At 43.9% G+C, this 12,219-nt stretch overlaps 1 protein-coding gene across 3 annotated transcripts in view; it reads left to right on the top strand.

Annotated features, from left to right (window-relative positions):
* Ak5 (adenylate kinase 5) overlaps nucleotides 1-12,219 on the top strand; it is a 197,991-nt gene that overhangs the window by 49,576 nt on the left and 136,196 nt on the right. For all 3 annotated transcript variants that reach the window (XM_021196469.2, XM_029538109.1, XM_029538110.1), the window contains exon 6: nucleotides 5,726-5,917. In XM_021196469.2, coding sequence (XP_021052128.1) covers nucleotides 5,726-5,917 — 192 coding nt within the window. The remainder of the gene's footprint in view (nucleotides 1-5,725; nucleotides 5,918-12,219) is intronic.

Below are 12,219 nucleotides of genomic sequence, written 5' to 3'. Positions count from 1 at the left end.
TATATATATATATATATATATATATATATATATATATATATTTGCAGTATGTCACATGTGGTGCTGAGTTTCCAAGGTAGCGTTGCTCATCCTGTCTCTCCACATTTCTCACTAAGTTTCAGGATAATTTTTGTTCACTTACTGTTCCCCCCCAAAAAAACTGTTAAAATTAATGAGTGGCATTGATCATCTCAGGAAGGCTTGACATATTTTATAATCTTTGTGTTTATGGCCATAGTGTATGTCTAATTTTATTTGAATATTTGGTATCTGCCAAGATCAGTGTAGTGTTCTTTTAAAAACTGTTTATCTAATGCGTATGTATTTGTGTGGGTGTATGTCTATGTGTGCCATAGTGCACACGTGAAGGCCAGAGGACACTGAGTCTCCTTCTGCCATGTTCACCACCAAGGATCAAACTGGTCCTCAGGCTGGGCAGCAGGTGCCTAACCCACTGAGCCACCTCACCAGCCCCACTGTGGTATCACCTGCCACCCTTCACTAAACTTATTTTTAAAAACTGGGTAATAAAATGACTTCCGTTGCAGCTACTGTTTAACTCATATGGGTGATACAATGTTGCCAAGTTTGTTCCCTGGCCCCCTGGAAACTGCTCAGAAAAGATCTTCACGTTTCAAGATGGTGAAGGATGGGAGATGGCTCAGTGGGTGATAGTGCTTGCGATACAGGATGGGCGTGGAGTTTAGATCCCCAGTGCCCACATAAGACCTGGACATGGATGTTCAGTGCCAGCACTGGAGTTAGAGGTTTTGGGGTTTGCCAGCCACTGTCTTAACTGAAAAATAGCAGCTTCAGTGAGAAACGTGATCTGAAAAAGAATAAGGCAGAGAGTGACAGAGGAGGCTGTTGGCCTCTGCACCACACCCAGAATCCTCTCCTGACCTCTGTACCATGGTACATAAGTACAACACACACATGTGCACACACAGGAGCATGAACACATGTGTACTCGCGCACACACATGCACATGTGCACACGCTCCCAATGAAGTTACACGCTGAAGAGACAGCTCAACAGTTAAGGGTACCCACTGCTTTTGCCCAGGGCATTTGTATTTGATATGCAAAACCCACATTCAGAGATAAACACACAAAATTCTAAAATGAAATAATTTTTTTTAAAAAAAAGATGAAATCCAGTTGTCAATCAGCTTTCCTTTCGTAGTGACCTGATCCACCAGCTGTGGAGCAACACAGAAGTTTTCATCCAGTAAATGTTTAATGTGTGAAAGAAGCCATTTGGTAGAGTGGGAGTGCAAACAAGCCCATTAGAAGCAAACCTCTGGGAGAGGCCCCCAATCCACCCCTTAATCGTCAGTACCTGGAACAGGCAGCGCTCAGGGCAGAGGACTGAATGTTCCAGTGTTAAAGCTATTTGTCACCAGAGTGCATGTTTGCAGGGTTGGGGTTAACTCAGGCTAGGTAGCTCCCATTCCTTGTCCACCTCTTATTTTATATGACTCCAGTTTTTATCTCAATGCTAATTGTGCTGTTGCTTCCTCATTTCCGACTACGTAGCAGATCCGATTTAGGAGTCAAAGCTTTCCTCATACAGCTTCGTAAAGAACGGGGCAGAGAGTGACCCTGTTGGGTGACAGGGTATTAAAACTGAATTTCCTTTTGAGCCAGACACCGTGAATGTATTCTTGCTTATACAAAGGCTGATTCCTTTGAACAGAATTAAGGGCTTAAAATGGATCCAGGGAGACTGAATTATCCATGTGATGCAGGGGGTGGGGCGGGGATGGGGAGAAGGACTCACTGACTCAGTCCAATGGGAGAAACAGTATCAACCATTTCTGATTTTACTGCCATGTAGACAAAAGTGATGTCTCTGTTTTCTTTCCCATGTATTTTTGTATCTGGCTACTCAGTCAGTCAGCACACGCTTCCCGAGAGGAGGGTGTGCCAAGGACTGGATGGTTCCTGCTGTTTGGTGAGGCAGCCCTCCCCTGCGTCACAAGTCAACTTTGTGAACAATCCCTAAGGGTTTCACGTCTTCTGAAATACAGTGGCTACCAGAGGCACCCTTTGGGGTTCTCAGTCTCACCGATCAAAGAACCCAGAGATGGACTCACAAGGAAGCTCAGGGATGATCTTATGAGACATCTCGGGGAAACAGAGTAAAGGTCAGATGAAGAAGCTAGCAGCCTCGGGGAAGGCCAAGGGAAAGCTGGACCTTTTAGGTGTGGGACGGAAGTGCACAGCTTGTTAAGAAAAGAAAGGGGACACGGGCTGTCAGTGGAGCTGAGGAACAAGGTCCCATGCACCATGCATGTTTGCTCTCCTGCAGTCCTACTCAGGCTCCTCTTTCAGTTTGAGAGCTTCCAGTCCCCCCTGACACAGGTTTCATTCCCACAGCACACAGTGTGGCTTCTTCCACCCTCACACTACTTCACACCATGGTGTCTGATATGGGGGGGGGGAGAAAAGCACAGCATGTTACATACTTTTCCCTCTTGAATGGAGTGCTGCTGAACACTGAGGCCCAAGCGAGTGAAGGACCATGTAGCGTTGCTAGGCTTAGCCAAGCCACCAGCAGCTGGGGTCAGAGTGCATACTACCCCAGCTACTGGGCTAGCCTTGGCTGATCTAGGCTTTAATTTCTGTTTTGCTTTGTTTTGACTTCACAGTCCTATGCTTTTCAGTGTGTACCAAGAAAGACAGCGGAGTAATCACAGTGATAAAATTAAGTCAATTTGAAATTTCAACTTAAAACTATTTTTCTCCACATTTACCTTCCACTCATGAAAAGATATTACATATATATATATATATATATATATATATATATATATATATATGCTTCTCTGCCTTTTATAAGTTTAAAGTGCCTATATATAAACTCTGCTAATTTAAATACCAACCTAACAAAATGCAAATGTATTCAGAGTGTACAGTATGAATTTGAAGCTGCCTTTGGTACACAGAAACCAACCACAAGACCAAATGCGATATGTAAAGGTCACATAGGGAAGCTTCTGCATCCTTCTTGGACCAAGATAGGAAGCGTATGAGCGTCCGCCGGTTGATGTGCGAGGGATACAGTGCAGGGATTTCAAACTACACGATGCTTCTACTTGTATCCAGCACTGACCTGATAGTTCAAGGATGTTTCTCTTTCCCTGCATTTTAATATAGAGTGTTTTCAAAACAAACCTAATATAGTGTAATTTGTTTGTCAATAATTGCCTTCTTCTTGCCAGGGTGTGCCAGGGCTCACGTCATTAATCCCAGCAGTTGGGAGGCAAAGGCAGGCAGATCCCTGAGTTCAAGGCCAGCCTGGGTTACCTAGTGAGTTCCAGGTTAGCCAGGGCTACACAGAGAAACCCTGTTTCAGAAAACAAAACAACAACAACAACAATAAAAAGTTATGTTCTTCCTTACATAATTTATTTAAAGTAATTTTAAATATGTCCTTTATTATGTCTTCTAAGGATGAATATTACATATAATAAGAATAATACAAATTTTATAGTACAATATTTTAGAAAAGAAAGTTTTAGCTTCAAGTGATCTCCTGATTGTATGTCATAAAAACTACAAGTGAATTTCTAAGGTTTTAAGGTTATTCAAAAGCAGTTTACATTTGTGGGTGTATTTATCTGTGTATGTCTATGGTATATGTACGTATATGTTTTTGTATGTGTGCATGAGGAGATGGTGTGTGTGCACATGTGTGCATGTGTGTGGAAGCCAGAGGTCAACCTCACCAAGGGTCTTTCTCAGCTCTCTCCAGGTTACAGTCCTTTTTGAGGCAGTCTCTCATTGGCCCTGAGCCTCTGACTAAGCGGGGCTGGCAGACTAGGGATCTCCAGCAATCCATGCCCCTGCACACTAGGATTACAGAAGGCACCAGTGCCTGGCTTCTACACGGGGCCCCTGCACACTTGGATTACAGAAGGCACCAGTGCCTGGCTTCTACACGGGGCTCTGGGCATCTGAGCTCAGGTCCTCATGCTTGCATAGCAAGCCCTTAACTGGCCAAGCCATCACCTCAGCCACTCATGGGTCTTGTTTGTATTTCTTTCTTTCTTTTGTTTTTAAAGGGGGAATGCTAAATTACTGTATTTTAAATCTCCCCTTTATGTAAAAAAATGGGTTTAGAAAGACTGAAGCTTGCCAAAGGACAAACATCTGCCAAATGACAAATTCTAGATTAGCGGTTCTCAACCTGTGGGTTGTGACCCCTTCCACAAGGGTCACACATCAGGTATCCTGCATATCAGACATTTATATTATGATAGCAAAATTACAGTTATGAAATAACAACAAAAATAATTCTATAGTTGGGGTCACCACATCATGAGGATGGTGACCTTTTAAAGGGTCCTGGTGTTAGGAAGGTTCTGAACCACTGTCACTATCCTAGATGGAAACTAAAGACAAGCTCATTCTGGATGCGTGTGCTCGGTCCCTCTCCCCGATGCGCTATGATCAGGTGCTGAGGCACTGGAGGGAGGCTGAAAGTCTCTCAGAGACAGACCAAGAGGTGTGGCGATCCCTGGGCCAGACTGGAGGCTGGTGAGGGTTACAGATGCCTATTAAGGCGTCTAGTTCAGAGGTTTAAGAAAGGGGCATTGCTACCAGAAGAAGGAGGGGAAGGAGGGAGAAGAGAGAGTGGGAAGGGAGGGATTGGTGAGGGAAGGGGGAGGAGAAGGGAGAGGGGAGGGAGAAGGGAGGGAGAGGGGAAGAGGAGGGAAGGGAGAGGGGGGAGGGGAGGGGGAGGGGAGGACTTTTACTGTGACATGATTGAGGTAGAAAGTGCTAAGGTTGATTTTGGACCTGGCTGAGTCACAAGTTACATTAAGACTTCTGGAAAGAACTGTGGCAAAGACACTTGAAAACCCAGGGCTAAGGGCTGCTGAAAGTCACAGGAGACACTTGAAAACACTGGGCTGTTGAAAGTCAGTGGAGACAGTGTATATCTGGAATCAGTATGGATTTGCAGATGGAAACCAAACAGGAGAGGCTCTGCAGGAAGCAAGCGTGGGAGGCGGGGTGGAATATGATGGGAGACTTGGAAAACAACCTAAAAACTGGTTATTCTTTAAGTTGTATCCACATAGCTCCTTGGTCTTCTGGTGCTGTGTGACAGGGAAAGGAAAAGAGGTCACAGACCAAACAGAACAAGATTCAACATAGACTTTAGTGACCGTGTGAAGTCATCAGAGCTCTGGACTCTCAAAGCCTTGTTCTGCTCATGCACAACACAGACTTGAGCTGTGTACCCTGTAGAATGCCGTGAAGCTTGGTCATGTTATAAGGAACTAGCTTAGCTTCAGGCCTTAGGCGTACACTAGCCAGCTGGAAAATACCAACAGATAGGACAGTGGTTACAATGCAAACATGGGTTTGCTGCAGACAACTGGGGCCCGGGGATCATCTCTCCTCTAACATCAGGTTATGCATGCTCTGGCAAAGTTTAGCCTGAAAATATATGTGAGAATAGACAGAAAATGTGTTTTCTGAAGTATAAAGGGCTACCATACACTGCCACGTGGGATAGGCTGTCGGTTACACGGACGGCAGTAAGACGAGGCGGTCCTGGCCTTGTGTAGAGAGCAGCTCTGGAAATAAGCTGGAAAAGACAGAAAGAGCTAAGGATGTGGCCCTTACCACAGAACCATCAGAGGGTCCTGCTGCTGTCGATGTGTGTGCTGTTTGACATCATAAACACCTGTCTGCCTGTCTGCTTCCCTCAGATCTGCACCCCTGACCTGGTGGTGTTCCTGGCTTGTGCCAACCAGAGGCTCAAGGAGAGATTACAGAAGCGTGCGGAGCAGCAGGGGCGGCCAGATGACAACCTGAAGGCGACCCAAAGGAGACTAGTGAACTTCAAGCAGAACGCTGCCCCGCTAGTGCAGTACTTCCAGGAGAAGGGGCTCATCATGACTGTAAGTTGGCTTCACAGGGGCATGACTGGCACAAGAATGACTTTCAGACCTCCAACCAGCCCATGTTCTCACTTGGAAATGCTCTTGATTTTAAGGAGTGGCTTTGGGGATGATGTACATTATCATTTTAAAAGGGGTAGTCGTTTCTGGTAATATCCCATGATTTAGCAATAATGATTTTTAAAACTTGCATTTTAGTTGGATTTTTATGAAAGTGGGTGAGTTAACCTTGTCTCAGTTCTATACCATCTGAGTTTTAAAATGTTTGAAGCCATAGTCTGGGTAGTTTTAAGCAACATGTGCCCATTTCTCTGTTTATCGAGGCCTCATAACCTCAGTAGAGAGCAGTTGCCATGGTGTGGAAGGAGAGTTGATGTTTAAGTCGGACTTTGTCATGTCCTATAAAAGGTAATAGATCCTGCCTCTGCTGTAATGTTCTCTGATGGTGTGTCTTGTAAATGAGAGCTAGAATTGACATGGGAGGTATCCATCCTTCTGATCCTTTAATAGAGTGCATGCATACACACACACACACACACACACACACACACACACACACACACACGTCAATATAAATGTTTTCCTACATGCTCGGTTGGTTCCAACGAAGGATGATACTGGGTCTTCAGGGCCTTCATGTTTGAGTGTCAGCTTCAGAGGTGGAGGCCAGCCTGACTGACAGATCTGACTCAAGTACTGAGTCCCAGCAAAGACAGAGATCATGGGCCAGAAAATAGTCCCTCGTGCCACAAAATCCACAGCATGTACCCGGCAGCTGGTCTATGGTCCGCAGCCTCAGTCCGCCCCTTGCTGCCCTATGCCCGTTTGCCTCAGAATGGGAGTTCTTGCCTAGTGGGCTAGTGTATTCCACTGAGAATTTGGTGAAAGCGATGTCCACCCACCCCGTTCTTTCAGTTTTTATGTAACAACTGAAGTACACTCACGGGCCTAAGGATGCCTGGGTGAACGCATCTTAATGCCCTGAGATGTGGCAAGTTAATAGTAATCTCTTTGCGGTCTTCATATGGTGATTTGTGCTTTAAGTCAGGGTTGTAAATCTGGTCAGGAAACAACTTATCTTGCCAGAGGTCTTTTTTTTTTTTTTTTTTTTTTTGTTTTTTGAGACAGGGAGTTCTAGGAAAGATTCGGGAACATTGGGGTGGATTTTTCTAGTGTGTGTGTGTGTGTGTGCGTGTATGCATGCGCATGCATGCACACATAGGAGTGTGTTGTGTTTTTCTCACCAGTTAACAGTGCTGATTCCTGCCTTGTGCATAATAAAAGAAATTAACACCACAGACTAAATCCCAACTGCAAGAAACAAAGTCAGAGTTTGAAATGATATGTACAAGGTTTGGAGGTATCACTAGCTGTCCTGATGACTCCCTGCCTCTCACGTTCCTCACAAGCTGAGCAGATTTCCCAAATGAGTGCAGAGCGAGGAGCGTTAATTTACTAATATTTTGCCTGGAGGTGAAGTGCCACTGCCTGAAATTGAGGGAGGCTGTGACAGTGGGGCTGGCAGCCTGTGACCTCACTGCCGTAGTCAAATGAGTCCTAAGATAAATGCCTCTAATTACGGGAGAAAACTTGCCTTGCAAAGTCACCTTTTGGAAGCCAGTGAACACAGGCTGAGCTCCCAAAAGTATAATTTGGGAAAAATAAAAAAGAAAGAGAGAGAGAGAGAGAGAGAGAGAGAGAGAGAGAGAGAGAGAGAGAAAGGGAGGGAAGGGAGGGAGGGAGGGAGAGAAAGAGAGAGAGGAGAGAGAGAGACAGAGAGACAGAGAGAGAGACAGAGAGACAGAGAGAATGAATAGCCTACAAAGTTATAAATACTATCTGCTGAGTCACTGTTCTCTCTCAGCCCTGAGATCATGGTCCCCTTTCAGAACTCACTGGCACTCATGTTGTTAACGATGAGCTAAATAACAAAAATGGCTATCTTTTCTCATCACCGACATGATAAGATTTTAATAAAAATCCGGTCAGTTAATAGGTTAGACTCAGGTTTCCTTTTCCCTGCCTCTCCTCCAGTCCCTGCCCAGGCTTCTGCCCACCACTTCCGACAGACTCCTGTATTCACTTAGTAAATACTCACTTAGCGGTTACTCTGCCAGCTGTTAGGGATGCGGTTTGGTAGGTAAGGGTGATTACTGAGTTCGGACACTGTCCTCCTTAGTGTTTTCCCACCTTAACCAAAAGCCACTCAGAGAGAAGGCCTATTGTTTCTTTCAGGTCACAGTCTATTGTGGAGGGAAGTCAGGGGAGCACTTGAAGCAGAAACCCAAGAAATGCTGCTCTCTGGTCTGCTTTCTCAGGCTGCTCAGCTACCCTTCTTCGTCTCTCTCTTTTTTAATCTTTAGTCTTTTTTTACAGTCCAGTTGTTATCACCCTCCCATTGTGCCCTCCAATATATCCTCATCTCATTCCTCCACCCCCTCCTCCAAGAGGATGTCCCCACGCCTCCCACACACACACACCCATAAACCCCTAGCCAAACTAACTAAAGGGCACAAAGACAGTATCTATATTAACAAAACCAGAAACAAAAAGGGAGACATAACAACAGAAACTGAGGAAACTTAAAAAATCATCAGATCCTACTACAAAAGCCTATTCTCACCAAAACTGGAAAATCTAGATGAAATGGATTGTTTTCTAGACAGATACCCTGTACCAAAGTTAAATCAAGAGCAGGTAAATTATCTAAACATACCCACATCCCCTAAGGAAATAGAAAAAATTCATTAAAACCTTTCCAACCAAAAAGAGCCCAGGGCCGGATGGCTTTAGTGCAGAATTCTACCAAAACTTCAAAGAAGAGCTAATATCAATACTCCTCAAACTATTCCATAAAATAGAAGCAGAAGGAACACTACCTAATTCGTTCTATGATGTCACAATTACTCTGGTACATAAACCACACAGAGACCCAACAAAGAAAGAGACCTTTCAGATCAGCGACCTTTCAGATCAGCTGCCTAAGGAAGATACTGCCCACAGTGGGCCTAACCCTTTCTACAGCAATCTGCAATCAAGAAAATGCCCACGCATGTCCAGAGGACCGTCTGATGGAGCACTTTCTTAGTTGAGATTTTCTCTTCCTAGGAGTATCTAGTTTGGGGTCAAGTTGACAATAGCTAAGACAGACACACTCAGAGCCCCGATATAAAGTTAGGCATGACTGAGCTATGTGCAGCCCCAGTTCTGGGGTGGGACAGAGATAGGAGGATTGCTGGAGTTGGCTACTTGGTCAGCCAGCCTAGTGAAAACACAGTGAGGTTTAGTGAGGAACCCTTGTCTTGAAAGGATAAAGCAGAGAGCAATAGCGTAGGCCGTCCAACGTCCTCCAGATGCACAGCACACGCAACCATGCACACACATGTGTGTGACACACACATAAAAATTAAATGAGAGTAAAGGCTTTCAGTTTCTTCCTTGACTGTTTCAAGCTCATAGAACAGTGCTTGCCCAAGACACAGTATGTTCCTGGTATGTGAGGAGTGTAGAGTTTGTGGGGAAACATATCTGAAACTATGTACTATAAACTGAACAGAAGGATGTTCAGAATCCCTCACGTATTTTTTTTGCAGTCTCAGGGATTGGATTCCCTGCAACAAACAGAACAGACTCCCTCCCCATCCATGCGGAAGGATTAACCACTTGCCTCCCGAGGGACACAGAGAGGAGAAACTTCCTGGTGCTTCTCTTAGGTCCCTGAAGTTCAAAACTTTATATGAAACCTCAGTTCCACTGCCATTTAATATCCTAATGCCCCACAAGGTAGGACATAGCTAAGCTGTGTACCTTGTCATGCAGGTACAGCTAGAGAAACGACTTGACATGGTGGTGGATGACAATGTTGAGACCATGTTCAATGTGCACCAGACACCTTTATTGCATGCCTTATGTGCCAGTGGCATCACTTGATGGACACCTATGTAACCGGCAGACAGCATGACCTTCTCTGTAACCCACATACCTTACCTGTAAAATAGATCTCATCCCCTATGCTGTCCCACTGTGCTTATGAGGATTAACTGGACAGCATACATGTAAAGAGTCTGTAGACTGTGAAAAGAGTCATTTAGTGGGTTGACATCAACACGGGATTTCTGTGTCTCTTCCTTTCACTTGTGCGCCCTCCCCCTCCCCCCAATGATCATATTCTAGGGTCTGAAGCTCTCATTAGTAAGACAACGTCTTTTGAGGAAACAACTGTTGCTCCCCAAATAGATGTTCTTGAAGAAACCCCAAGTTAATAATGTAGGGATCTAAACTTTCATAGCAACTTACTGTTTTTCTTTTAAATGTGCCTGTTGATGAATTACTAAGTTGACCCAATAGCTTTGGTTGTCTATTTTGTGGTGCCTGGGATTGAACCACACAGGTCGTATGTCTGCTAGGAAAGTCCTCCACCTCTGAGCTGTGTCCCTGGCCAGGGATTTTTTTTAAACAAACGTGTCACCCACCGAATCGGATGTGTCTGAATAATGTAGTTGGATTGTAATAGATGTCAACTGATTTCTTTTTTCTCTCTCTCTACTTCATCGATTGTGTATCTGTTGGAAGCTGGAACTAAAGAAAAATCCCATTTTGACTGAAAAGAAAATCTAATAGTCAGAAGGGCAGGGACAGTGTGCCTGCTCATCAGGATCTTGTCAACATTCTTCCCGTCACACCAAGATCCTCCGCGATCATTTCATTATGTCTGTGCGTGCAGTCTTGTTTGCAGGGGTGACTTTAATTGACAGGAATTCAGAAGTCTGGTGCATTTGGTTCTTCATGAAATTTTCTTCAATGTGTTGACCTTTGCTCACCATAGTGTTAGACATAATTTCTTACCGTGTCTTTATTGATCCTTACACTTTTGATTAAAGAGTCAAAAGCTGAGTGTTCCCAGGGTTTGGGTAAAGTTTCTTTATGGGGATTTGGTGTATTTAGAATTAGGGAAGTTGCTTACTGATGTTAACTTAGTGAGCTGACTCTCACTGGATTCTGGGCACTTGGACTTTTGAACTGTGTGACTTTGGGATACTAAGTTCCCTTTTATAGATTTTTGAAATCTCAATGTAATGTTAGCTGTTATCTAACTAATTAAAAGCTAAACAAATATCTAACTAATTAAAAGCTAAACAAATATCTAACTATTTAAAAGCTTAAACAAAAAAAAAACAAATTAGTTTTTGTTTGAATTATCATTGGTCAAGAAGTCCTTGTAACTTTGTTTCTTAGCCTTTGTGATGTTAGTGGTCAAACCCACTGCCTTGTGGATGCTGGGCAAGCACTCTGTCATAGAGTCACACTTCTAGCCTAGCTCCGTGTGTGTGTGTGTGTGTGTGTGTGTGTGTGTGTGTGTGTGTGCGTGCATGCACACACACATACATACACACACATACATATATACACATACACATGCACACATACAGAGAAAGAGAGAGAGGAGAATAGGTAATATATAATAAAAATATTTTATTTGTAAGATTGAGTGGTAATCAGTGAATCTCTGTAGTCTGCTTTAGGTAGTGAAGCAATCATACTGCCATTTCCCCGTGGACATTTCATAAGAGAAGATAAGGAAATGCAAGACTTTAAAGTGAGAAGGACGCTATAGTTGTAAAACATACGAAGAAGCCTCTTGATTCATATCAGAGTTTACTAGTTGGATTTCTTCAGATAATGAACACATAGGCTAAAAGGTATTACAAGCAGAATTATTCCTTATTCAGCAGCACCAGCTGTTGTAAGAGCATGGACAAGTTATTCGCTAGGGTATGTATTCTCATTTCAGTAATTACATCAGATGATGTTGGGAGTTTTGGTTTTACAGAGTGGGAGTATAAGGGGGAAGAGCAATCAGTTCTTGGCATTCTTTTACATTAATTTATTTATTTACTTACTTATTTATCTTTGAGGTGGGATGTCATGTGTGAAGTGGGGGGTCATGAAACTCAAGCTGAGCTTAGACTTGCTATGTAGCTAAAGATGACCTTAAATTTCTGATCCTCTTGCCTCCACCTCCCTAGAGCTGATATTATAGGCATGTACCACCATACTCACCTGGAATACAAAATGTAGTATGTGTAACTCAAGTCCTATTGAACATCAGGCAAGCACTCTACCAACTGAGCTACATCTTGATCCCCTGAAATGGATACTTTCAATATGTACACACTCTTGCTCCCACACACATTATCATCCCCACCCCTCTCTCTCTCTCTCTCTCTCTCTCTCTCTCTCTCTCTCTCTCTCTCTCTCTCTCACACACACACACACACACACACACACACACACAGAGAGAG

The sequence above is a fragment of the Mus pahari genome, chromosome 4, assembly GCF_900095145.1.
Source record: "Mus pahari chromosome 4, PAHARI_EIJ_v1.1, whole genome shotgun sequence".
NCBI classification, from domain to species: domain Eukaryota; kingdom Metazoa; phylum Chordata; class Mammalia; order Rodentia; family Muridae; genus Mus; species Mus pahari.
The sequence above is the reverse complement of the archived record's forward strand: the minus strand, read 5'-3'. Positions and strand labels throughout refer to the sequence as shown.